Below are 27,699 nucleotides of genomic sequence, written 5' to 3'. Positions count from 1 at the left end.
TCTGAAGTGCTTGTTCGACCTCCTAGAGGAAATGATATTCTTCATCTCCCTGTCTAAGCCCCTGAAGACAACAGAGTAAGGCTGAGAGATATTGTTATGAACCAGGTTGTTCCTCTGCTTCCAAAAGTGAAAAATAAGCGCTTGAGAGGCCAACTTCCTGAGCAGTAGCTTAAGTTAATACAAGTAGGAACTAGCTCTCAATTAAACATTGTAGCTGTTATTTTTTATGTTTTAATAACCGAGCATGTAGAAAACTGAATAATTTTCCTTTGAAGCGTTTACATAGACTATATAGAAAGCCAACAAGGAGGTCCACAGTTGGTGGGAGGATTTGATCCATGGGACAAATCCTTTACCATTTTAACACAACGATGAACTACAACCACTTGATTTATTGGTTACAACTTACAATATGCATAGTACGTTTTAGAAAGAGAGGATTATAAAGATAAGATTACAACACAATTGTATCTTTGTGGATCTTAGTGAAAACAAAGTTTAAGCGCCAGTCTCACTTCCTCCTTTACCACCTGTAATTACAAAAGTACATCAATGTCAGGTCCGAGTCCAACTAATTTTTAGACGCGGACGCTGGTCGCTGACGCTAGCAACTGCCAAACGAACAGGGCCTCAAATAAAATAAGTATCTGTATGTAATGAGTTCCAATGTTTCGTCATGATCATAGTAGACAAACACGGTATTAATTAGCTTCATGGATAGAAAATACTGATAAGTTACATGGTAGATTAGAACGCATCCTACAACCTTAACCAACCGGTTAGTGATGAAAGAGGTATCACGAACCGGTCCGGTAGAGAGTTATACAATATACTTTAGTAACTTTACCTCGGCTGCACTTTTTGTCGCATTCGTGGTGGCATCGGATCGTCTCTTTTGCTGGAAGTATAAAATATTAAAAGGGATTTACGTAAATGGATGGTATGGGAGACTAAGAAGAAAATACTCACGGGTGGGCTTGACGCAGCCGGTGGTGCAACTGTCGATGCAGTTTACTTGAGCCTCCGTTACCTTCACCATATCCAAGGTGGAAGACAAAGCCACCAGAATCATAAGAGCCGCTACTATAGTCACTTGTGTCTTCATCGTTCTCTCTCTCTCAATTTCTTCTCTCTTTTCTAGTTTCTCTTTTGTATGTGGGTATATATAAAAATGTCCCCGTTGCCAGGTTTGACCGATAGTTTATTTGCACGTGTCATGATTCTCTCCTAGTGTTTTTCCGTACACATTCTCACATGTACACGTTACGTTGAAATATTTTAGCAAAAATTTTAGCTACTGCTCTTTTTAGTTTGGACTTCTAGTTACAGGCAACGATCAACCCACGGACAATTGATACACCTACGCCAATGAATAACATATTCAGATTCACTTAAAGAGAGATAAACAATCCTATACAAGATGAAACTTTAAGGAAGGCAAGGAGGATCAAGAGGAGTGGGTGAAAAGATCAGAAGCAAATGATCAAGATGTTTAAGAATGTTTTATGTTAAAAAATACGAGATGTTTTCAACTTTTTAGATAACTTCTAATTTTATTGAAAATTGTACAGCCAATTATATTTCATAGTGTATTTTATAATGCATTGAATTATTTTTAATTCATATTTTTAGTGATGCTTTTTAGGTAAAAGTAACTTTTTACTTTTGTGTGTTCTACCTAAAATATTATACATTTTGATTCAGAAGGGGTATACAAAAACAAATAATTAACCTTGCAGAACAGATAATATAAAATGGAAGCAACTACCACCAAACTGTTTTAAAATGTAACGTGGACGTGGTCTGGCCTAAGGAAGGAAGACAACGTGGTATAGGTCGGGTATTGAGAGTTCAAGAAGGCAATGTCATTTGGATGGGAGCCCAAGCTGTGCCAAGGATGAGAATTGTATTAGAAACAAAAGCAGAGCCTTATGGATTTTAATTCTCATATATATTAATATATATATATATATATATATATATTTGCCCCCAAAAAAAAATATATATATATATATATATTTATTTATTCTATTTCTACGAAGGACTTTTTTATGATGCAGCCATATGGTTGAATCACGGGACATCTCTGTTATTTACTGCTGAGAGATTTCCAAGGCTCACTTCTTTGATATTCTTATTTGTCTCAACGTGGTCCGTTGTCGTAGAGACACTCTTCTTTTCCTTCATTTTACACCACACCACTAGGTATACTCCTCCCACCATTATTATTGCACCAATTAAACTGTAAGTTTTGCAAAAATTCACATATTACATATATATACCATACACAAAATCATAAGTTTGGTGTACCTTCCCAAATAAAGCGTTTCCTCTAACGCAAATGATCCGACTAGGGCAACGATCACCAGCCTTATAGGGCTAAACACCGTAACATATAACGGTCCCTTTTTTTCAATGCACCAAGCAACAAGAGGCATGACTAGCCCTGAAACAACGACTCCCTACACGTTGTAGTAACATATTAAAACTTGTATCAAACACATTTTACATATATATATGCGTTTAGACTTATGTCTAAATGATATACTAAATCATTAGGTATATTGTTTTTTCACCGAATAAACCGTAGTAAGCAGACTAATGTTCCACCCTAATCGCCATTGATTCCAGTTATGTTCCGAACAGAGAGCAACAACCATACACACCAAGCTTCCCGTCGCATTCATCAGACTTATGTTCCAACAATGTCCTCCAAATTCCTTGCTTATTTTTGCCTGTAAGAAAACACATTTTACGTTTCTTGAAACATCTTTTCAACATCCAAAACATGAACCAGATTGTTAGATTTTTTCGTCACCAGTTTAAATCCAATTATATATAAGAATTAAACATAATATATAAATGACGATATGGGTACAGAAAAGTGTGTATGTATATTACTTTACAAAGAATATAACCTTAGTTTTAGTTTTTTTTTTGGTAAAAAAATATCTTTAGTTGTAGATATATATATATGTATATAAATGTCTAGGAGGTAATATGATTCTCTTAAATTTTGGAACGCAAACACACATAAATACTGTATTTTTTTTTTTTTTTTGTAACACATAAATACTGTATATATAATATTTATTTTGAAGTAATGTTTGATGAAAAATGTAGTCCTTGCCTGCAATAGTAACCAAAGAGAGACCGAAACGTTACAGCCAAAAACCATAAGAACCCCTGAAATTGAGATGTGGTGGTGGTTCTCAGTGGCAGGGCCAGAGGATTGACCAGAGCTTTTAAGTAAGTCAACGTGTGTTGACCAAATATGAAGCTCAAAACCTTTATAGAATACAAAGACGAGAGCCCCACCAACACCAAGAAGTGTACCCAGAAGCTTAGCTCTCCCTTCGTTTGATCCCAGCCGTAGAGTATCCATCCTGTTATATGATATAATGAAAAGTATCAGAGCTTATCAGCATGAAAAGCATCATTAGCTTGCGATTTTTCGTGCAAATGAACTAACCCTTGATTAAATTTTCTTCAGTTTCATTTATATATGCTTTGCCAAAATTAAAATTTTGCACGCAGAAAGTTTGATGTCTTTAGTTAAAAATAGAAGACTGATGTCTTGGACTCTATTTTTTATTTTATCTTTAAAATAGATGATATTTTGTAAAACAAATGTATAATAACTCATGCGTAGTAATTAGTATCTACTTACAACTAATGGTGTAATTTAGAAGTATAAAAAATGAATTACCGGGCATTGTTTGATCATCTCATTTTTCTTAAAAACATGCCGATCGAATAAATAATGTTTTTGAAGATCAACATATGCAACATTTATTACTTGGTGTATCTTCTGTTATAGTACGAAATCAAAAATTATACGAAAACTGTAGAAACACAGAACTACTGGTTCTACAAAAAAATGAGAACACATATATCTTCACATGCATATATGACCAAAAATTTCATATACGATTGTATAATTTGTGCAACCAAATGAATAGATCATACTCTTTCTACAAAGGTATGATATATAGAGCGTTCAATGTGCCTTACCTAAAAGCCAATGACAATACCAAAGTGATCACCGGACTAAGGATACTGGCTGCAGTCGAAAATGTAGCTGATGTACGAACCAGGCCCGGCAAATAGAGAATATTTGGTATAGCCGCTCTGTAAAGCAGTCAAAAATGAATTACATAATCCCCTAAATTTCATGTATATAAATTATATTTTATGATCGCCAAGTGACAAGATATAGTTCTGAGTACCCAAGCAACCCCGAAAGAAATGCTAATAAGACCAATCTTCGTGTAAATTCCGGTCGCTTCTTCCTGATAACATGGAATCCAGAACAAAACGTTTAATTAAAATAACATCTGAGTAATTAATTTAACAAAAACAAATAACATCTGAGTAAGTAATTAATATATGTTGGATGCCGGATTCAACCATGTTCATTCGAAGATGTATTTTCTTTTCTTCACTTGTCCCAACAAGTGGTTTAATATGGGTTATGCATAGATAAGGTTATATACGATTAACGTAATGCACATAAAAAATGGTTTAACCTTTGGAAGATGAGGGCGAGGGGAAACATGAAAAGGGTAGCGAAGGAGAGACGATAAGCCACTAGGATTCTGAGATTTGTACCATCGTGGGCCGTTATCTTAAACAAAATGAACATTCCTGCGAAAATAAACTGGACCACCAGCATTGCAATTGCAGCCTTCACTTCTTCCAACATTTCTCCAGTTCACCCTAAATTTTTCTATATTTTACTTTGATGCCCACTCAAACCATTAACAATCCGGTGCTGCTATAATAAATCCCATTGATCAGCTTTTTAATCTGCCAAGTTACCTTCGTCTTTGAAATACCACTATACCTTTTTCATTGTGCTCCACTTCAGTTTTAGAGACCATGAAAAAAAAATGATATAAGAAAATGTGAAATTCAAGTGCTTGTTTACGGAAACTGGTGAACAAAGTAGCAAAGTTGTTGCACCAAAAAAGAAGTAGCAAAATTGTTAAGGGTAAAACCTTAAAAGCTTATTGAGTGAAAATATAGATTATCTACTGCAATCCAAATACATGAGGAAAGGGGAAAATATATTAATGCTATTGAAGTGGTTATGCAAAAAAACAAAACAAAAAGAAAATAGAAGGAACTTTTTTTGTCAATAAAAGAAACTATTTATTAGGCCTGGGCGTTCGGTGGACCATTCGGTTTCGGTCCAGATAATTCGGATTTTTGGATTTTCGGTGTTATGCTCAGAAGTACCATTCGGGTTTTACTAATTATCAGATCGGTTTCGGTTCGGTTCCTTTCGAGTTCGGTTCGTATCGGATGTAACCAATGTTTAAAATCGTCCAAATTTTTTTTTTAAACTTTAAAAATTGACAATTTTTTTTTCAAAATATATAAATTGTTTAAAAATCTAATTAAAAATTATTTAAACTATCTAAATTAACTAAAAAGTATTCAAAATAACAATTAAAACAAACTAAAAAAATATTTTGAATATCCTAAAATATCTAAATCATCTTAAATATATAACAACTTTAACATATTTAACTAATTCGGATATATTCGAATTCTAGTTCGGATGTCGGTTCGGTTCGGATTATAACCAAACACCAAAGTACTAAGCTTATAAATCCCGTTCGGATATTTTTGTATAACAGTTCGGATTCGGTTTCGGTTTTTCTGGTTCGGATCTACATAGATACTTCGGATTGAGTTAAAAACGCTCATGCCTACTATTTATTATCGTGTTAATTAATGGACCTCCACGAGATCTCAAGAGCATTGCAAAAGGCATCTTTGTTTTCTTTGGTAGAAGCGTCTTTATTTCTCTTTTATTTGAGAAAAGATACAAAATATGAGACATGTACATTGGTGCCGCGAACATTCGTATGCTAATGGTAATGCGTTTTACAACTTTAGCCAAAATGATATTGTAACAACATAGCAAGTGCTATTAATTTTTTTTACTTTAGTTGTAAATTTAATAAAGATATAAATGTAAGCACCATTTTTAGTTGGTGCTGACACGTGCTAAGCATGCTCTCCGTGCTTTTGTTAGGTGTCTTACCAGACACAAACTCTGTTATTAATGTTAATAAGCAACATGCGTAAAGCGATGTACACTTGGTAAATATCCAAATTTGAAAATTTTGTTTGTGGATTCTCTTTCATTTTTTGTCCAATATAAGAGTCTGATCCACTAATCCAATCCGATTCATATCGATTTGGTCCAAAATTGACACATTGATCTTTTTTCGAACATTTCGAGATTAACAATTAAAGAACTAGTATTTCAAAAAAACATATTAGATACAAAATATACCACATCGAATATTAGAAAAAATCGTTAATAATAAATAAGATATATGAATCATTTTACTTATCACCAATTGATTTTATGTTAGAAATTCGTCTAGTTTAACACAATTATAAATAGATTATCAGATCCGATGGTTTACTTGGTGTGCAAGTGGCAATATCCAATAATAAAATAAGACATCAAACTTTCTGCGTGCAAAATTTTATTGCAAAATATCCAATAATAAAATAAGATTCCGTCATCGCCTAATATCTTTCCTATCAGCTCTTTATTTATTAATATGGATCATCTTTTTTGGAGAGTGCAACCGAAAATGGATGACCATCAGTTTGCATGGATTCTATGGTATATTTGGAAAGCCCGAAATAACAAAGTTTTTAGTAATTTGGATATTGATCCGCGTGACACTCTAAAATTAGCTGAAGTGGAATCATCACTCTGGACAGAAGCACAGGTAGGAAATGAACCAACGAGGGGGCTCTTGGTACAAACCATTCCTCCCTTAGAGACACCAGGTCGATGGTGTTTTATTGATGGCTCATGGAAGGATAAGGATTTAATGTCAGGGCAAGGCTGGTATAGTACTTTACCGGGGTTTGATGGTCTACTGGGGGCAAGGAATGTAAGGGCATGCCTCTCTCCCCTTCATTCGGAGGTAGAGGCTTTGATTTGGGCAATGGAATGCATGAAGAATTTAAGACAGTTCCAAGTTACTTTTGCAACGGATTGTTCTCAATTGGTGAAGATGGTTTCGGAACCAATGGCCAGCATTTGAAAGCTATTTGGAAAATATCAAGCTCCTCAAAGGAAGCTTCCTCAACTCAGACATCGTCCATGTAACTCGGACGGCGAATCTTCGGGCAGATAGCTTAGCACGTAGTGCAAGAAAGCAATTGTCCTTTGTCGTTCACATGGATGCGGAGTTACCAATATGGTTTACAGAGTCAATATGAGTCTGTAAATTTTTTGCTGTCAAAAAAAAAAAAAAAAAAAAAAAAAAAAAGATGATAATAAATAGAAGTAAACATCAAACTTGCATAAACGAATAACGAATCAAAATGCCCAGCCATAGATAGCATGGGGTCAAATGTGGTCTTAGGCATAGTCAACTGAAATATCGGTATACGATTTTTAAAATATAAAAAATAATTTACATATGGGAAAATCTTCCAAACGATTTTACAAAGAGTTATTTTGACCAAACGAATACAAAACAATGACCAAAATTTCATTATAAAGAAAAAGTATAATTATATTTTTATTTTATATATATATATATATATATATATATAAATATAAAATAAATAATAAAAAGTAGAAAAAAATAAAAAAGGAAAAAAATGTTTTTTTATTTTCTAAAAAAGTTGAATCAAAATTTTTTTTCAAATTTTATTGACTTTATTATTTTACTTTTTAAAAATTGAAAGTTTGTTTTGAAAAAAAAAATTGAAACTACTTTAATTTTTTTTTTAAATATTGATTATTATTATTATTTAAATTTCTAAAGCCTATTTCTCAAATCGCACCCTTCAAATATAAATTAATCAAACTTATGGATATAAGTGCCTTTCATCTATTTAATAAAATTTATTTTGGTTATTTTGATCTTTATTTGATAAATTTATGACAAAAACATTATATAACTATCCTATAATATTTCTCTTTACATAAATATAAATCTGCAAATTTATGAAACAATTTATTTTTTTATTAAATCGTATATATTCCTTAGGACATCTCCAACCATGACACCAAATTTGATGTTAAAATTATACCAAATTTAATGTTTTAGTATCATATTTTCTTTGTTATTCACGACCATAACACCAAGTATTACATCTAAAGTGATATTATATATTATTTTATGTTTTAAAGTTTTAATAATTTTTTTATTATTATAATTGATAAATAACTATTTTATCACACTTAGATATTATTTTTGTTAAACTTTTGTAATTTTAAGTTTATATAATTTATTTATATTTATATTTTTGGTTTAACAATATTATTATTGTATATATTTATTGTATATAAAAACTAAAAACTATAAACTATTAATTATGAAAAGCACATACCAATTAATATGCATTTTAATCTTATTCAGCCTATATTATCAATTTTTATATTTTTAAAATTAATAATTAAAATTTTGATATTATTATAATAAAATATAATGTTCTATGATATTTTAGTTTTAATAATGTAAAGTAAATGATAATAATCATTTAGTGATTTTTTACTCAAAAATAATATAAAAATATTTTGTAATGTAAAAATTATTAAAAAGAAAAATAATACAATATAATTTTTTAGTTACAAATTGAACCAGTTAATAATAGTAATTGAACTATAATATTAATGAAACACAATAAAATATGAATATTAAATATTTGGTGTGATGAATAGTGTTATACTAAATTTGATGTAACACTATTCACTTTATACCAAACAGTCAATTGGTTGAAAACCCAAAAAGAAGTTGTAAATGCCATAACAGTAAAAGTTTGCAGTCTACAGTATTAAATAAGAATGTAAAATTACATTAATCTCCTTTACATTGTCGCCTTCTTCTCTTACTTTCTTTCTCTCTCTATTTACAAGAAACAAAAGAAAAACACTTTCCGACTCGCTTTGTTTCTGTCGTGAGAGAAAGAGTTCCAGAAATTTCAATGGGTTGTTGTGAATCCATGTGTCCGGGCGAACACCAGCCGCTTAAGAAAGATGGAGCTCAACCGACGCAAGTGACTGAAAACCACCACGGCGGCGTTACGACGGCTGATAACGGCGGCGGAGATGGTGGTGTAGCTGGAGGAGGAGGGATCCCGTCTTTCTCTGAGTTCTCTTTCTCCGACTTCAAAGCAGCTACAAACAACTTCAGCTCCGACAACATCGTGTCTGAAATGGAGTTTGTGGAGAGAGAGAAATGGAGTTTGTGGAGAGAGAGAAGACACAATATGAAGTCTGTGATAGATAGAAATAATAGGGGTAGCGGAGACATTAGAGAAAATGTACAGTATATAATAGTGATTTTTGGTATATCGCTAATTATGCATAAACGTGTAGACAGGGAATGCAATACCAAATTTGATAGTATAGTATAATTTTTAGTATTTCATCGAAGATGAATTTATTCCAAATATGGTATTTTGGTGTCCCATTAGAGTTAGCTTTAGAATCTAAAGACTATCCTTGAGTTAATGGATGGCTTATATTTGCGTCAGAGTGTAGTTTGATCTTGTTCTCTTTTGACATCATGAGAGTTGGATCTAATAATAAGATCATGTACAACGGTTTTGTATATTTAACATTACGTTCATTTTTTTTCACTTACTTATTTAACATCTATTTCATTTTTAACATTTACTAGAGATTTTTTTCCGCGCTTCGCGCGGATTGTTTCTTGCAAATTTATTTTATTTATAATATTATTTGTCTGTTTATTTTTCCATGCATTAACTTCTTGTTTTCCAATGTTAGTTTTACTTAATTTATATTAACATTATGTTTATAATTTTTTATTTTTCTTGTTGTAGATGGAGATTTATATTTTTATTGGTGGTTTTGAGCATGTGCTACAAACTTTTTGAAATTTTAAAATAATATTATATATATAGTATGATCTCTTAACGCATTAAAAAAAAGATATTCAGGCACATTTTACACATGTTTTATATGTATATATTATAAGTCTGAATTATGTAAATGCTTTCTAAAGGTTTTTTCCCAGTTTACATATCTTAGAGAAGTTTTATCTCTTTTTAAATTCAAATCAGAAAAGAAAAAATAAATATCAAAAAGTCAGTATAGATGAGTTGTTGGACTAACTCCTCAATTATAACAAAAGAGGCTTCTAACTTCGAGAGTAACTCCTCTGTTTTGTTTTCTACTATGCCTTCTTGGATTAAAACTTATGTTGAGGCTGATAAGCCTATGGTGTAATCAAACTTTTTGATTAATATTAATATGAATGTTGAGTTAAAAAAAAAAAGATGAGTTGTTGGACTTTAAAATCAACATTGAAAAATTACATCAATGAGATAACATTAGTTTTATAAACAACTGGATAAAATTTGACCGAGCTAAAAATGTTCACACATATATTCTTTCTTCTTCAAATTGCGAAGAGCCGAGTAGGCACAAGGAAAAATAATCAGAAAAAAATATTTCACTTATATAACATTTCTTTTCCTTTACACAGAAAGTTTATTACACTGCTACGGGCAATGGGAGAACTCTATTCATATAAGATTCACATCTATGCATTTTGAATCGAACTGCTTTCAATTGGTGAGGCTAATTGACAAAGAAGAATTTTGGCCATCTTTACTAAAATATAGATATTGCTGTCAGAAAAGAATATAAACACTTCTTCCATCAACAACAAATATTAACTTATTTATGTGAATATATCTTTTACTTTAGATCATTTTAGTGGACGAAAAAAACACCATAATTTCTACAACAAATTCTCTTAGATTCACCTCATCATACCCACCATTTTACCATTTTAATTACATAATTTTACATGAGCTTCTTCACCCTCTCCGGTTATTTTCTATTTATTTATAACTACAATATAAAGTTATAAAATATATATTATAAATTAATAATTTATTTACCTTTAAAGTCTAACGATTAAAAATAGAACATAATCCAATATAGATATATGATTCTATTAATAAATTAGCAGTTACAAATTTAAAATTTCTAAAAATATCAAAATTCGTATGTTAGTTATCTTCTAAATGACGTCTATTTCTAATTATTTTTAATTTAATGTAGTTTTATTATTTTTAATTTAGTAGTTTAGTGTTACATCTGAACATATCTAAATATTCCATTACACCAACATTAAAATAAGATAAAAACTGAATCTATAAAGTTTGATTAATAACTAAAGCTATGGATGAAATTATCATACTTATTTTACAAAAAATATTTAGAAATAAAAAAAAGCTTAATTTTTAAAATAAATAAATAAATATATTTTTTTGACAACAAAATAATAAATAAATAAATATCTAATAATGAAATATTACTATTCTAACAGTATTGATTTAAAGAGTTTTGGCTGTCTGCTTGGGAATTGAGTTTTGACTTTAGCAGTAGAGCATTCTTTGTCAGACTTTTCAAAGAACTAATCTTTTATATTGCTTTGTGAAAGATTTACAGAAGATTGATTATGAATTTATTGAAAATATTAACAAAGATAAATCTTTTAAAGCGAGTAAGATAAGATGTAATTATGTGCAAAATTAAAGTTAATTGTTTCTCAAATGATAATTACATGACTTCAAGCATGTAAAACAATGGACAAACAAATAGGAGATATTTTTATTGGGAGATCTTCATAGAAGCACTAAGAAACACAAAACAACGAATGTAAAACTGCATATTGTACAACAGATTTCTCTAAAAAGAGGCAACAAAGAAAATTAACAGCAACCCAATGGGTTCTTCCATCTTCAATTTTCAAACACAGAACATGTGGACAACACTATCACGAATCCTCAACTTTTAGGTGTTTGCAACACATTCACATTTCAGCTCCTAACTGAAATGACCCGATCACCAAAGTCCCTACCATGCATCTCTCTGATGGACTCGTGGATGGCCCTGGCAATCTGCGAAGGTGATAAACCAGAATCCACGTGAACGACCAGTATATATTTCGAGCGTGATCTATACATATTACACGACAAAAGCCAATTCCCAAACTGAGCAGAAGAGCAGTAGTAAGATTAACACGAATGCAAAATCTGAAAGTTCATACGAATTTATTCTAAGGTATACTGTATAGCACTAACCCTGCCTTTTGTCAAGTAAATTTTTACTCAATTTCTACTTCAGAGAATAACACATTAAAGATCCCCGAAACTTAGGCAGCTTCTAAGCATTCAATCCAAAGCAGAAGTAAAAGACAACACTAAAACTTTGCTCAGTCCTAAATGTCAACGAACCTAGTAAATTTTGCAGAGTTAATAATACTATCATATTATTGTCAGAAGTCAGAAAGTAAGCAATTTTGGAGACATGAGACTAATTTGCAGAATTTGTATGATGAGATAAGACAATACCATGGGTTGAACGATGGCCACAACCAAAACTTCAGGTTTGTATCGCATAACTTTAATTTTCTCTTCTGGGCTCACTTCTTCCTCGGGTCACCATGTTAGTTTTCCAGATGTATAAGAAAATTTATGTGGTCACATATCACTCTGCTCTAGCTCATGCCGCTACTCAACTTCAAGTATTTGTAACTCAAAGAACGGAAGCGGGAAAATCCAACTGCAACACCAAATCCCCCTGGTATTCCAAATTCAGGGGATATCTGAAGTAACACTTGGGGATAAACTCTGTTATAAATCAGTCAATGGACCCCATTAGAAACTTTCTAAATGACCATAACTGCTCAGCACTATACCCAAAACGTTCACATTCATGTTCAAAAACATGACATAAGGAATTGATCCCTGTAAATGAGAGAAACGACAACTCAAGTATGTTCTGGAAGTGAAGATCAGTAAACTTCTTTTATATTTAGCTTCATGCATTTATGTGCTAATAATGCATATATCAAACTCTTGTTAATTTAGACATTATGGCACACAATAAAAGGAAAAAAAACTATTACAGCAAGGCCAACTCTCAACCCAAGTCTCTACGATCAATGTTAAGTTAATACACAAACACAATGATCCAGCAAGTGAGATTTTTTTTGTAAATTATTATTTTAGCAAAATGAGCAATACAACCATTTTTATTTTTACGTACTTGCGATATTCTCAACTTTCGGTGTCTAATAATGCAGCATGTAGGTATGAGGCAACGTAGTATATATGATCAACTTGAAAATGAATGTGTGTATAAGATGTACCTGTCTAAGATGAGGGTACATATACAAATTCACTCTCATATACATAATTCATTCTCAACTTTCGATATTCTCAACTTTCGTACTTGCGATATTCTCAACTTTCGGTGTCTAATAATGCAGTTCGTAGTTATGAGGCAACGTAGTATATATGATCAACTTGAAAATGAATGTGTGTATAAGATGTACCTGTCTAAGATGAGGGTACATATACAAATTCACTCTCATATACATAATTCATTCTCTCAACGCATAAAACATTATGAGAGTGTGAATTAATTAATAAGTATTGCAGAAGATCAAGCCCCCCGTGTCAAGAAAAATCTATAGAAAATTCAAAAACGGTTTCACTTTGGCAAGATAGAATATTGTGTGCAATATAACACAAAGTGGAGATGAGTGATCAAACACAACCGATGAAGCAATGATCAACTTATTGATTGAAGAAAACACAGTTTTGCATAAGCTGGATGATTTATAGAAAGAGTTCAAAAAGCCAACTTAAATATCCCAGTTGGAGCTCTATAAATTTAAAATAGATAGTGAACAAATATTCTCCAAGCTAACGTTATAAACAGAAGTAGAGATGGTTCCGCAATGATGATCAAATAAGTATCACATTAGCAACCGAGTACAAACAATTTGGAAAACATTAAATGTTATGATTCTCAGTGAGGTTATTATGCTAAAGGGATAAACGATTACCTCCAAGACATTTTGTGTTCGCTGTAGTGACTAATTTACATATGCTGTAAATTTCTTGCAGAACTCTGTTGCAGACTGGTCCCAAAGGTACAGCTTCATAACAGCCCCCTGCAAAAGGCAAAAGTTTATTAATAACGGGTTAAGCGCAGTACGGAGAGGGCGTGATTTTAATAACAGGAAACACATAATCTTGTGATTGCAGATGACCCATAACATGCCGGGTTCTTGCTATCTTCACTTCGTCGAGGATGGGGTGGTCAATTAGAGACTGTCCACTGACCAGCTTCGTGTAACATCTACACCGTTGTTCAAAAAGAATATAAGTTAAATATGGCAGAAAAAAAACAGTAATATTTAATCACCACTTGAAATAAAAACACTTATTCACAATGTAGACAACAAATCCCATCGCGACTATGCTACACTTTGATGATCAACAAAAGCATAAAATATTCATTCATGGACAGGTCGCTCTTTGTAGAGTTACTTTAAAAGAATGATTAAAAATAATATAAAGAGAAACCAAAACTCTAAAAGAGAAAGAAATTGTTTGCCAGGTTGTTTTCATTTGAGATTTTATGCATTGAACTATTTACATTGAAGTAAGTATCGATGAAGTTTTGTCAAAAAAAAAAGTATCGATGAAGATTTGGCACCAATTTATATATGAGGAGAAAGAGAAGGAGATAGAATGAAACAATAATGAAGAGGTTAAAGACATCGTTGATTGATGAAGAGGAGCTGGCGGTAACGGTGTAACGGAGTTACATAAGAACTGGGGAAGACGAAGTGGAAAAGTTGTGGAGTCCCAACTCTCGAGTGGAGATTAGGGTTAGGCAAAAACGGGCTTGATATTGGGCCGTAGAAAAAAATATATTGAATTTCAGCTTTTGTAGTTACAGCCCAAACGGAATGCGCAATAACATCTTCAGTCGACCAAGGTGTATGACGTGGTAGTTTACTCTTTTCTTATTGGTTGATTTAATTGGCTGACGTGGACACCCTCTCTATTAAGCATATCTCCCTTTTAGTATAGGATAGATAATGATTTTATTTAATAAAATTCAACAATATACATCACTATTTATAATTCATATTCTTATCTTTTATAATCTATAAATACATGTTAATAACAATTATGATTATAGTTAACCTAAGCACTAACATAACGTAGTTTTCATAATTTTTCTTTTCTATTTAATTTATATTCTTACCTATTTTTTTAAAACAAAATCAAAATTAGTATTATAAAAAAAATAAAGTTATGAAATTTCAAATACATACAATATAAACATACAAAAAGTAAAAAAAAAAAATTTAATTAGTACAATAGATTCAATTCACAAACAATAAACTTTTTATATCACACACAATTTTTTTTAAAAAATTTAAAACCCAAAATAGTTGTTGAAGAGGTAATATAACATTATAATTAATATGATAGTTTCTGTATCCAATCTATTTATAGATTACAAAAAAAATCATGAACTTTGGTATGTATAATTTTTTTAAAAGTTTCCTTATAGAATGAATTTTTTTTTTTGGTTATATATTAATTTCTTCAGCTGTTAACATGTATCATTTCTGGCTTCACATTTTTAACTTTCAACTAGTTGACAATTCTCAACTGAAGTGAATAAAGCACTATCTACTCAGACAAAGCTCTTTTTGGGACGTGAGAGATGATTCCAAAGGTTCATGGATTTGGAGGAAGCTACTAAAGCTAAGGGATTTGGCTTATGAGTTCATGAAAGTAGAGGTTCGAAATGGAGAAACCACATATTTTTGGTTCGATAATTGGATGGGCAGTGGAAGATTGATTGATGTTACTGGAGCCATCGGTACGACCTATTTGGGTCTTCCTAGGAGTGCACTAGTGAGCAATGCGGTTTCAGGGGACGGTTGGAGTCTTAGAAACAAGCGCAGCAGAAGGTTTCAGAGTTTAAACACTCAAATTCTCGCGGAGCCACTTCCAGATACTAGTAGGGGGACTGATCTGATACTTTGGAGGCATAAGGAGGATGGTTTCAGGGATATGTTCCCAACGGCTAACACTTGGAACCAGATTAGACCCAAGAAAGCAAAGGTTGATTGGAGTAAGGTGGTTTGGTTCACGCAAAGCATTCCTAGGTATTCATTCATTACGTGGCTAGCAGTGCTCAACAGGCTTGCTACAGGAGACATAGGGCTTGGGGAATCACACAAAGCTGTGGACTGTGTGGAGAAAGAGATGAGACTCGAGATCACTTGTTCTTTGATTGTCCATATTCTTACACGGTATGGGAAAGGTTAGTGAGGGGCTTCTTTGGTCGGTGGACTAATCCAGACTGGTCCCTTACTCTCAATGCGATCAAGCGCAACAGGCTGAACAGACTTGATTCCATTCTTATCAAAATGGTTTTTCAAATGGTCATCTACCACGTCTGGAAAGAGAGAAACGTGAGACGTCACCAGGGTAAATGGACGACGCCTGAGCAGATGCATAAGACTATCGACAAGATGATGAGAACTAGAATTATCTCTCTGAAGTATGGATACCAACATAAATATGTTGGCCTCCTACAAAGATGGTTCCAAGTAACAAGCTAGATGACATTTAGACTCCTTTTATTTACTTTACACAAGTATATTCTTCGTAGTCTGATTCTTTTGTAAATGTAGTTCTTTACATGATTGATCAATAAATTTAAAATTTCATAAAATAAAAAAAAATTACAGGTATCTGTAACTTAGTTGGCCAAATCCTGTTTTTTTGCCCCCACTAAGACTGGGGTTCGAAACCTACATGCCCCCTTTAAAAGTATTGTTTTCTTCTTCACTGTTTTGATTCTGTGACACCAACATATCTTTATTTAAAAAGACTACAAGAAAAATTAGCATTATCTTTGAAGTTGCATTTTTTATTTCTTCCGTAACATTGACTAAACCTTGACTAGTCTTTCAAATTGCCTTACTACAATTCGGTTTTTCTTTTTCTTCCTGGGTTTTATTACGTGGGACAAAGTCCAACAGAGACAAAACCCTACATCTTTACAATAAAAAAAACCAAAAGAATTGGCTAAAGCTAAAAAACCCAAAAAGGACAAAGCAAACATTAAAACGAAGATGAACATACATGTCGAGTTTACATAACACTTGAGGCCTAAGTCCACAAGCAGAAACCATTGAAGAGGAAAGGACACATTGTCCTACACGTGTACAGACACCCATCTACCATGCACACACACATCAAGATGAAGCTCCACTTTCCACTGCCGGTGATACAGAGGAGGAGCGTCGGAATCTCGCTGACGGCAAAGATGAATCGACGAAGAAAAGGTTCAACCGGAGCAATCTTAATTGAAACCCATAAACGCCCACCAGATCTACGATTCAAAATGAAAATACAATCATCTTCAATTGATCTAAAAACTTCGACTTTCCTTGAAGAAAACCTGTCATCTTTGTAAATTCGAATAATCCCAAAGATGAAACAACCCAACTCGGGAAAGAAAAGAACAGTCGAAGTTGAAGAAAGAGAGTTGATTGAGCAAGGGAACCACCAGAAGCAAAGATACATCAAGCTGGGAAGAACCCGAAGGAAAGCCGCCGACAACACCAGAGAAGGGTGTGACGCGGAGACAAAAGCCAACCGCCATCGCCGGAGAAGAAGGCAACGATGACAGAGACAAAAGCCGGACAAAAATTGAGAGTTAAGATGTGACGCTGGAATCTGATCCGATCGGATAACACCGAAACCGGAAGAGAACGTTGGAACAAAACCGACAAGAACCCAAATCGCACTCTCTCTCTCTAAAAGATATGAGAGAGAGATAGAGAGAGAGAGAGAGAGAGAGAGAGAGAGAGAGAGAGAGAGAGAGAGAGAGAGAGAGAGAGAGAGAGAGAGAGAGAGAGAGAGAGAGAGAGAGAGAGAGAGAGAGAGAGAGAGATTCCTTACTACAATTCGTTTTAAAGTTCATTTTCAAATATGTTGTCAAGAAAGAAAACATTACGTTTAGATATAAGTAAATTTAAAACTATAAGAGTGTTGCTCAGTGTTTATTTTATATATAGATGTTCAAACCGTTTCAGTATCTTGTTTGTGTACGTAGTGTTTAATGTACGTGTATTAGTTAATTACTTTTGTTTTTCTTGTTGACATGTCATGTTTATTTTATACTAGGATAAACCCGTCCGTAGGGCGAATAAATAAAATAAAAATATTAATTTATTTTAAATTCACTTTTAAGTAAAAGTAGTATTAACTCTTTTTGTCAGCACTAAAAGTAACATAAACTTTCATAATCTTTTACAATAATCTTAACTATTTATTTTACTATTTATTTTTAAAATTATGTATTTATCTAACTATAACAATTTCTTTAAAAAATAATTATTTACTATAATAATTTCTTTAAAAAATATAATAATCTTGACATGTATTTTATTACATCTTTTTTTTGTGCAATGTTTTTTGTATTTGAATATATATATATGTGTTTTTTAAACCATTATAAATATAAATTGATAGATATATTATAATTTATTTTTAACTTATTCATGGTTTTATTCAAATTTGAAAGGATTAAAACTTACAATTTATTGTTTTTATAACTGAAAATCCTGATAGAATTATGAGCAAGATGATCAAAAGTCGAACTAAATCTTAATTATGATCTAAATACTCTTCTGTGTCGGTTATTTAAGTTCTTATGCAAAATAATTGTTAAGTTTACAATTGATTTAAGATTCGTTTTGGTTTTAGAATCATTTAGTTCTAAGGTTAAAAAGTTTGTTTATACACTTCTAACTATCTTCCTAGTTGGGTTAGAGTGCGAATCCCAAACAACATTTAAACCACAAATACTGTATATTCATAAATAATTATGACAAAGTGATTAATGTTAGTAATTTACTTTAGATTTTTTTTTTGTACCACTATGACAGTTATGAAATTATGTGCAACTGAATATATCAAATTAAATTCATTTTCATACTTGAGAATGAGAGAAGATCGATCACCCAACCCATAAATGTGCATCTTTTTTTTTGTTTTTACATTGAAGGATTAAACGCCACAAAAACTTCCCAACACATATCAGTTACTTGTGTCCAAAGAAATCATTTGAGTGTTATATTTGGTGTCTCGTTACTCTGTTTCCTCTTAAAGTCCACCACCAACTTTAATTGTAATCCCAAGTTTTGGTGAAGACTGATTCGAACCACTTTCTTTCTGGTCGGCCTGTTCATATCAGGCATGGTTCGTATATATTCTAATGAGCAAGAAACGCTGTAATTCTCTAGAATATATTACAATATTAGTTTGAAAGAAAACAAAAGAAACCATCTAGTTCCAGGAATCAGGATCATAAGTTCCTGAAAATAGTAAACCAAAATTAAGAACAATCATGTCTTATTCAACCACCTTGCCAATCTCTCTGCAAGACACAAAAGAATCTATGGTATCTCTTGAGCTTCTTGTGTTTCCTCTCATGATACTCGGCCACCCAATGGTGTCTCTCTGTCTTTATCTCTGATCGGAATGTTCTATGGAGCTGAATGAGTACCAGAAGAAGCGTTGATGAACAGCCTGCCTGCAATCAAAGAGGTTATGTGTGATGATTTTGCCAATATTAAACGTGGTTAGGCGTCAATATATAGCAACTTAGCGTGAAAGAGGGGCTCCCTCAAACTTAGGGTAGACATTTTTAAAAAAAAATTTGTTCACTTATGTATTGAACACAACCACAACTTAACCCCAAGACCCTAGTGTACAAATCCTAAAAGAGAGTTCGTTCTTACCTCCAACAAACTTTGGGTATATATATTTGTTCCAACAACAAACTTTGGTCTACTCTACATCAGAGTAGCGCCTTTTTTTGTCCTTCTGCCCAGCAAGCCCACCAAATACACTCAAGCAGACAGTCGAGTGCCTGCGGAGGGCCGGAGGCCAAACTCCATGTTTTTCATCCTTGAACAAACGTGCAAGTCACCAATGTGTGTAATGGGGGAAATTAAAAAAAGAACACCAGGGTTGTCATATACCTATCAAGCCTTGTGGTTGTCTTGAGACGTTAAGTACTCTGGGTCTCTTCGTTGTAAATTGTTTTAATGCCCCTGACTTCGCCAACCAAGTCTGCTAACCAAAGAAAATATTAAGGCTACTTGGCAGTGAAATTTATAATTTGTATAGTATGGTTTACAATTGAAACCTGGAAAACCAGTGTTTGTGTTGGCAAGTGACATGAGATGGATCAGCGTACAACAAATCATTAATCTGTTCATCTGTAATTACAGAGTTAGAGGTACTTAAGCAAATAAGAGATGGATCAGCGTACAACAAATCATTAATCTGTTCATCTGTAATACAATAAATCATGAGATGGATCAGCGTACAACAAATCATGAGATGGATCAGCATACAACAAATCATTAATCTGTTCATTTGTAATACAACAAATCATTAATCTGTTCATCATGTAATCTGTTCATCTGGATTAAAGTTCCATTGAAGAAGAATTAGTGGGTGAACTTGATTGCATGAGAAATTGATAGCTCTATTCACAACGACCTATCTATCTATGCATGTACTTACAAAAATTCAAGAAACAATGCACATCAGCATCTAAAAAAAATTAAGAAATTTTTTAAAAGTAAGACACGATCAGGTTCACCGGAAAAAATATCAAACATATAAACAGCCTAGAGCTCACAGAGAAATAATAACGGCACGATTGTTAATATTAACCCAGAACGTTTGATACAAAGAAGAGAACAAAAAACCACTCACGTTAACATCCACCATGAACAAATCCATCCACATAGGCTCTCCACCACGCTTAACATTCCTAGCCTCCAGAATCGAAGCAGTCTGGCCTCTACAACGGATGAGCACCGCCCAGACTTCAGATAAAAAAAAAAAGCAGTCGTGTTAGCCATTAACAGAGATGAGCACAGAGATGAGCATAAGATGTGTAGAAGAGAGATGTGGAAGTCGTGGTTAGCATAAGAGAGATATTTATACACGATTTAGTCGACAAACGATGCAATCGAAAGGTCTGGTAGTGAGTTTACGAATTAAGAGGATTTATGGGAGAAAATCACAACGCATAACGTTAAAGAAATCCAAATCGTCGTCTCCGCCAATGAGAGAAGCGAAGAACACGGAGGCGCTCTCCAACCCGGATTAGGGTTCTTACCAAATTTGTTTGTCGTCGGGCCTTAACATCAAATTGCATGACAAAGCCCACCGCAAAGCCCGTAACCATATAAGAACGCTTTAGTGAAACGGTGAGTTTCTGACGTGTCGACGCGGCAGGGCTTGGATTTATGACGTGGTGTCCTCGTTGGCACACCCAGGAGATAAACAAAGTCTTTTATATATATAAAGATGTTTTATATACACATTTGATTCTCGTAAGTTTTTTTTTTGCTAATAATGCTAATATTATATTAATGATGCTCAGATTTTATAAAGTAGAATCTAAAAAATACTCTAACTCGGCAAAAACAAATAAAAACAAGGTAGAGCAACCAAAACAACATTACACAAAGATTAAGTGATACAAAGAGACAAGAGGGTACGAAATTGCTTCCAAGATCGTATTCTTGACACCCCTATAAATCATTTTCGAGATCACAGGAGGAAGAACCACACAGCTGTTGTAAATCACAAAGATTCTCGTAGTTTTTGTGATGATTTCTCATCCCCTTATTATTAATAGAGAAGCAATTGGTAAGAGTAACCTTGCTTTGGTAGATTAATAACAATTTTGCCATTTTTGCTGATGTGGCAAGCTCACAGCTCTCCTCATCAATCTTAGTTAATAAGCCTTTAATTACTAGGATATTTACAAGTATTGCCATTGGTACCTATTACACATTTTTTCTTTAACATAGGACATTACACGGTACATAAAATAAGTCAATAACTCACTTCAATCGTCAAGCTTTCTTAACCGGTTTTCTCCACCACAACTTCGTATATAATCTCTAAAGCTCGACTCGACATGTTTTACAATGGAACCCACTCCAGCAGAAGAACTCGACTTATTCATTCTCACCTACGATATAAACAAAACGTTTCCCAATTAAGTAGAATGACATTATATTGTAGTTACGTTTGTTCATGACAATATGTCTTTCGGTTCAAAATAATGTCATATTGCTCTATACAAGCATAGTCTCGATAATTAAACTCAAGCTTATTACCATACCTGTTCAAAACGATATGTCATATTGGTCTATACAAACATATTCTTTACAACTAAACTTAAGCTTCCTATCACACCTATTGGCACCAGTTCTCCTAAGGAATTGGATCCAAGATGTCTCCAAGTTTTATTCCATTGTACTTGGAGACATTTTGACATTAACATTTCGAAGTCTTATTCATCAAGATAAACTAATGAATTTACACGTACCAAAGACACTTACTCCATTATACAAGCATGTTATGACGAACAATACTCACGAACTCTACCGTTGAATTTACACACTTGTGCACATCTCATGTTATTGTTTAACATTTCTGAAACAAAAATAAAAAGTAACTCATACAATAGAGAAGCCGTTCAACTCAAACAACATATATTTGAAATTATGATTTGTTATATTACATTCTATGATTCGGTTATCGTTCCATATCTTATCTGTATGTTTTAGCTCATATGTTCACATCATTCACGTGACCTTGAGTTATATTTTGTGTGCAGAGTGAATCTCTCCTCAGTTAATTATGCCATTATTTTCGAATATGTGTTAAGAAAGCAAATATATAATTTTGTTAATGTGAAACTTTGTATGCACGGACAATCAAAATATATAAACTGATAACTTACAATTTTGGTAAGATATTATTGACCGCATCAATCCCTTATATATTAATTGAGGAACATTTGAAAAGATGTAACCTCAATTTTGTATTAATTAAAAGAGGCTCCAATGCATAGGTGGCACTCAATTAGGTAGTCAATTACATTCAATTGAAAAATAAGTAGGTCCACATTCGATTTTTATATGTTGTTAGATACATAAGTTGGTCAAACTATATGATATAATGATATGATATGATATTTTCTTTCCTTAAATAAAACCTACGGAATTACCATAAATGACTAATATATATGACAATTAATGAGTTTAATAATAAAGATTTGATAACAATGTATATCTCCTCCATCATTTTCTGTTTAATTTTATATTATTAAAATAAATTAAACAATCAAATTAGCTATAAAAATAAAATTTAGATTTTTTCGTATATGTTATATTTTGAATTTTTAAAAACGACAATAAATGACTAAAACTATTAAAATTATTATGTTAAAAATTAATGATCAATGGTTTAACATTTTTATTATAAGAAGATACACATGATTTTAAAACCATATGAGTAAAAAATATCATTTAATAATAAAATATATATATATATATTAAACACTATATACCATAAGATTACATAAATATTTTAATATTAAAACTTTCAATGAATTTTCAAGAACATTTATAAATTATAAACTTATTAAAGATTTCAGATTGAAAATTTTGTTATCGATGATTTAAATATTTTGTTATAAAACGATATGAACGATCATAGAACCGTATGATTATAAATTCTTATTTAATAAATAACTATACAAAATATACTATTTCTAGAAAAATAGGTTGGTCCATCTTAACTTATATTACACTTTTTATTAAACTAACTATCGAATTGATAAATAACGTACCAAAAAATGTTTTGCACTTTCCTTAAATAAAAGCTACAAAATTACCTAATATGATTAACGTATATGTGAAAATTAATTATAATGAATAATAAATATTTGATAACAATTTTTGTATCTTAGTTCTTTTTTTTTAATTTTATATTATTAAAATATATTTAAAAATCACATTAAATATATAATAAAAACATTTATAATTTTTCTTATATGTTATATTTTGAATTTTTCAAAACATCTATAAATTATTAGAAATTTGAAGATCCCCACACTGAAAATTTTGTGATCAATAGATTATTTTTTTTGTCATAATAAGTTACAAATGATCATAAAATTGTATTAATATGAACTTTTATTTAATATTATAAGAAGATACACATTATTTTAAAACCATATGAGTAAAAAATATCATTTAATAATAAAACATACATATATATATATATATATATATAGATTATACTATATACCATAAGATTACATAAATATTTTAATATTAAAACTTTTAATGAATTTTCAAAAACATTTATAAATTATAAACTTATTAAAGATTTCACATTGAAAATTTTGTTATCGATGATTTAAATATTCAGTTATAAAATGATATGAATGATCATAGAACTCTATGATTATAAATTCTCGTTTAATAAATGACTATATAAAATATACTATTCTTAGAAAAATAGGTTGGTCCATCTTGACTTACATTATATTTTTTATTAAACTAACTATCGAATTGATAAATAATCTACCAAAATTTTTTTTGCACTTTCCTTAATTAAAAGCTACAAAATTACCTAATATGATTAACGTATATATGAAAATTAATTATTATGAATAATAAATATTTGATAACAATTTTGGTATCTTCGTTCTTTTTTTTTAATTTTATATTATTGAAAGATATTAAAAAATCACATTAAATATATAATAAAAACATTTATATTTTTTCTTATATGTTATATTTGAATTTTTCAAAAAGTCTATATATTATTAGAAATTTGAATATTCCCACGTGAAAATTTTGTGATCAATAGATTATTTTTTTGTTATAATAAGTTACAAATGATCATAAAATATAACGCATATGAATTTTTATTTAATAAATATTCAAACTAAATAATATATATATATATATATATATATATAAACACTAATGATTTAAAGCAATAAGATTGGCTGATCAATTTATTCGTCCAGTTGAAATCTTTCAAAAGTATGTTAAAGACTAAAGTCAAAGTAAATATGGATTTAGAATAGTAGTTATATTTTACTAACCAAATACCGAAAAAAACCGAACCGAACCGAAACCAACCCGATATCCGGATTGAACACCCGTAATCTATATGAAGCCAAACTATTGTTTCATTCTCCAAAATATAATAAAAATAATAACTTAATCCCGCGCAAGGCGCGGGTCTTATCCTAGTCTAAATTAAATCTCTTGCTAAAAGCCGGTGATTTTATATGTCGTGCTTTGATTATTCAATATTATAATTTATCACATTGACTATATGTATATATATATACATATTAATTCTATAAGTGAGTCACTATATATGTCTTTCTTACAATACAAAACCTTATAAAGATAAATCTATTTTTATGTAAGATTCCAAGCACCGCATATAAAAGTGAGTTACCAAGGTTTGAACAAACATTTCAGCTTCTTATCCAATTTTTTTTTGCAGTTTCATTATAGAGTTTGTGTGTTATATTTTTTATATGGTATTCTTTTTCATACTTTCAGTAAGATTTATTTTGTGAACGCAATTGTTTACTTTTAGCCTAATGAGTGGTTTGTAAGATAAAATATAGCAGGTGTGCTTGAATCTGTCCCAAACAATTACACAATTACTTAGAAATTCTGATGCTAACCTTTCAATCTGGTGCCGTCCATGTACTTGAAACATAAAGAGGCATGGACACATAGTTAAGAGAAGCTCCCTGTTGAATACTGTGTGAAGCAATCAGGTAAAATCTCTTGCTCATAACTATAATGAAACAAATACAACAACGATTGTTAGATTGACTTAATTGACAAGTTGAAACAGAGAAAATATTATATTCACTGGTTTGTTTTTTTTTGATGGATTATTAAGTTAACTGAAAGAAAAAATGTTAAGAATGGTATTCTGGGTAATAATTTGTTTCCCTGGGTTCTCAAAACAAAAAAAATGGTTCTCTTCTGTTTAATTTTCTTCTTGAACTAGGATGAAACTGAGAGAAACTTAATTTATCTTTGTGGCATGTGTTCATATAAATAATAATTATAATATATTTTCTTTTGATTGTAGAAATGGAAGAGAGACTGCTAAATGGGCCAGAGATAGAACAGAGGAGAAACAGTATCTAACTAAGAAAAAAGATCTGGAGTTTTATAAGGAAGATGTGGAGAATAGCTTTACCATCGTCTTTGTTCAGAGTGATGTCGTTTGGCTGCGTAGTGGTAGCTCAAGCTTTCTTGGGTCACAACAGTGAAATGGGTCTCGCTGGTTACGCTCTCCTTCAAAGGACTTTCATTTGTTTCATCTATGATGTTATGGTAAGCACCTTATGCCAATATCAATTTTTCTCTCCAGTTGCGTTTCACCAAAATCAATCAGTTATGCTTCAATGTTCCAGACCCTGATGTTTTGAAATCACCAGCGATTGTAAATTATATCTATCCACCACCTGGATGATGACGAAATTAAAAGAAAATTGGTACACAATAGTTAAGAAAGAAAACAACAAGAGAGGAACCAGAACTACTCCTATCTACAATACAAACATTTGTTACCTTTTCTGGTTATAAAATATGGATTAAGGAGTGGGAAGAGGGACATGCACCGATATTTTGACACTTGGAGTCTCAAGGCTTGAGGGAGAAGCGAGTTGAATTGATTGATGTCTTTCGTATCTGGACCTGTATCGGGTTCCAAGGACATGGACAACAAGAAGAATGATGGAGCAGGAGGAGATGGAGAAAACACGTCCAGAATGGTGTCGTCTCATCATCACGGACGAGGAGGGTGTTGGATCCTTGAGCGAGTCATCTCTTTGCATTACAGAGGAAGAAGAAGGCAGATTTAGACAAACTGAAACTAAAGATCCTATAGAGAGAAAGAAAAATCATGTGGGTAAGAATCTCAAAAGAGCTGGTTTACATCGAACATCTTGATTTTTGTCCGAAGTACCCTCATTCCCTTATCTGAAAGTTCTAGATATTGGAGATGGTCAATTGTCTTATAGTCTTGCCGACAAATGAGTGAGATAGAGGAGTAGGGTCACTAATTTTTTAAATATTGAGCAAGTTTCTTCAACTCAAAAGAGCCCATGATTTCTGCTGAGCCCATTAAATTTCATAACAAGTCCTGGACCAAACAGTTATGATTTCCAAGCCGGTTGGATCAACAAGGGAGCAAGGGATGAAGTGAAGATGCGTACAGGTGCATGTGATAGGAGTGTCCTCAAAGAATCAACTGAATTAGTGCTTGAGAATGGTATTTTAGATATTTACTCAAGTAAAGATAGAGATAATATTTACTGCAGCCGATAATTTTGCTCAAAAAAGTATATTTTTGGTCTGCAAATTAAAGAACAGCCATGTATGGTATAATATCAATATATGCATAAGATATTTCAGAATACAAGTGCCTATGTTAGAAACGAAAGTAGCTACGTGGAAGTGGAATCGTATGGAAACATAAAAGTGAGATTTTTAAAAAAAAATTATAAAGCGGGTACGTGTTCGAAATATATATCCAACAATATATATATATAGCATAAAATGATTTTATAAAATTATGAGTAAATATATATGATTCAAAATGAAAAAGTTAACACTTCTTCATTTTTAATAATTTTATTCCATTTAGTTGACTTCTTATTTTAATTATAAAAATGCTAAGATTAAGCTTATAAAAATATTATCAAATTTATTATTTTGAATAATTCACAAATATTTTAATTATAGAAATACTAATAAGTTAAGCGAGATTCAGAGAGCTTCCACAAAATTCTAATTCTGATTCTGGTTCCGAAGGACATCTGACGAAACTTCTTTGCTACCTAAACAGGTGTTAAAGTTAGTCATCTCGAATATATTAATTTTAAATGTTTGAAAATAT

The 27,699-nt window shown here is 31.7% G+C and overlaps 2 protein-coding genes and 1 long non-coding RNA gene across 7 annotated transcripts; 2 read left to right on the top strand and 1 right to left on the bottom strand.

Annotated features, from left to right (window-relative positions):
* Positions 1 to 247: 247 nt before the first annotated feature.
* On the bottom strand, positions 248 to 4,729 carry LOC103829142 (WAT1-related protein At1g25270). Of its 5 annotated transcripts, none has more exons than XM_009104808.2 (10): positions 4,530 to 4,729; positions 4,230 to 4,292; positions 4,015 to 4,131; positions 3,131 to 3,386; positions 2,577 to 2,735; positions 2,311 to 2,462; positions 2,122 to 2,242; positions 970 to 1,886; positions 848 to 898; positions 248 to 530 (listed from the first exon to the last, which is right to left on the bottom strand). In XM_009104808.2, the coding sequence occupies exons 1-8, from the start codon at positions 4,703 to 4,705 to the stop codon at positions 1,866 to 1,868; spliced, it is 1,065 nt and encodes a 354-aa protein (XP_009103056.1). In that variant the 5' UTR covers positions 4,706 to 4,729; the 3' UTR covers positions 248 to 530; positions 848 to 898; positions 970 to 1,865. The 5 variants fall into 5 exon arrangements, with proteins under 5 accessions (XP_009103056.1, XP_009103057.1, XP_009103058.1 ...); XM_009104809.3 differs by having other exon boundaries at positions 970 to 2,242; positions 3,131 to 3,186; positions 3,289 to 3,386; XM_009104810.3 differs by having other exon boundaries at positions 970 to 2,242; positions 3,131 to 3,186; positions 3,319 to 3,386.
* Positions 4,730 to 9,895: 5,166 nt separating this feature from the next.
* LOC117126576 lies at positions 9,896 to 14,571 on the top strand. Its single transcript, XR_004449206.1, has 2 exons — positions 9,896 to 10,121; positions 10,297 to 14,571. It is a non-coding gene; the product is annotated as an uncharacterized LOC117126576 (long non-coding RNA).
* Positions 14,572 to 15,687: 1,116 nt separating this feature from the next.
* LOC117126831 lies at positions 15,688 to 16,179 on the top strand. The gene has a single exon (XM_033275967.1). The coding sequence runs from the start codon at positions 15,688 to 15,690 to the stop codon at positions 16,177 to 16,179; it is 492 nt and encodes a 163-aa protein (XP_033131858.1).
* The last annotated feature ends 11,520 nt before the right edge of the window (positions 16,180 to 27,699 follow it).

Source organism: Brassica rapa, chromosome A07 (assembly GCF_000309985.2).
Source record: "Brassica rapa cultivar Chiifu-401-42 chromosome A07, CAAS_Brap_v3.01, whole genome shotgun sequence".
NCBI classification, from domain to species: domain Eukaryota; kingdom Viridiplantae; phylum Streptophyta; class Magnoliopsida; order Brassicales; family Brassicaceae; genus Brassica; species Brassica rapa.
Note: the sequence above shows the minus strand (reverse complement) of the source record. Positions and strands in the feature narration are given on the sequence as shown.

Excerpts from the sequence above, each read along its gene's own strand:
- LOC117126831 (XM_033275967.1), top strand. The coding sequence starts at position 15,688 with ATGGGCAGTGGAAGATTGATTGATGTTACTGGAGCCATCGGTACGACC.
- LOC103829142 (XM_033274942.1), bottom strand. The coding sequence starts at position 4,705 with ATGTTGGAAGAAGTGAAGGCTGCAATTGCAATGCTGGTGGTCCAGTTT. Across the intron at positions 4,293-4,529 it reads CTCGCCCTCATCTTCCAAAG|GAAGAAGCGACCGGAATTTA; the intron begins GTTAAACCATTT and ends CCATGTTATCAG. Across the intron at positions 4,132-4,229 it reads TTTCTTTCGGGGTTGCTTGG|AGCGGCTATACCAAATATTC; the intron begins GTACTCAGAACT and ends ACTGCTTTACAG.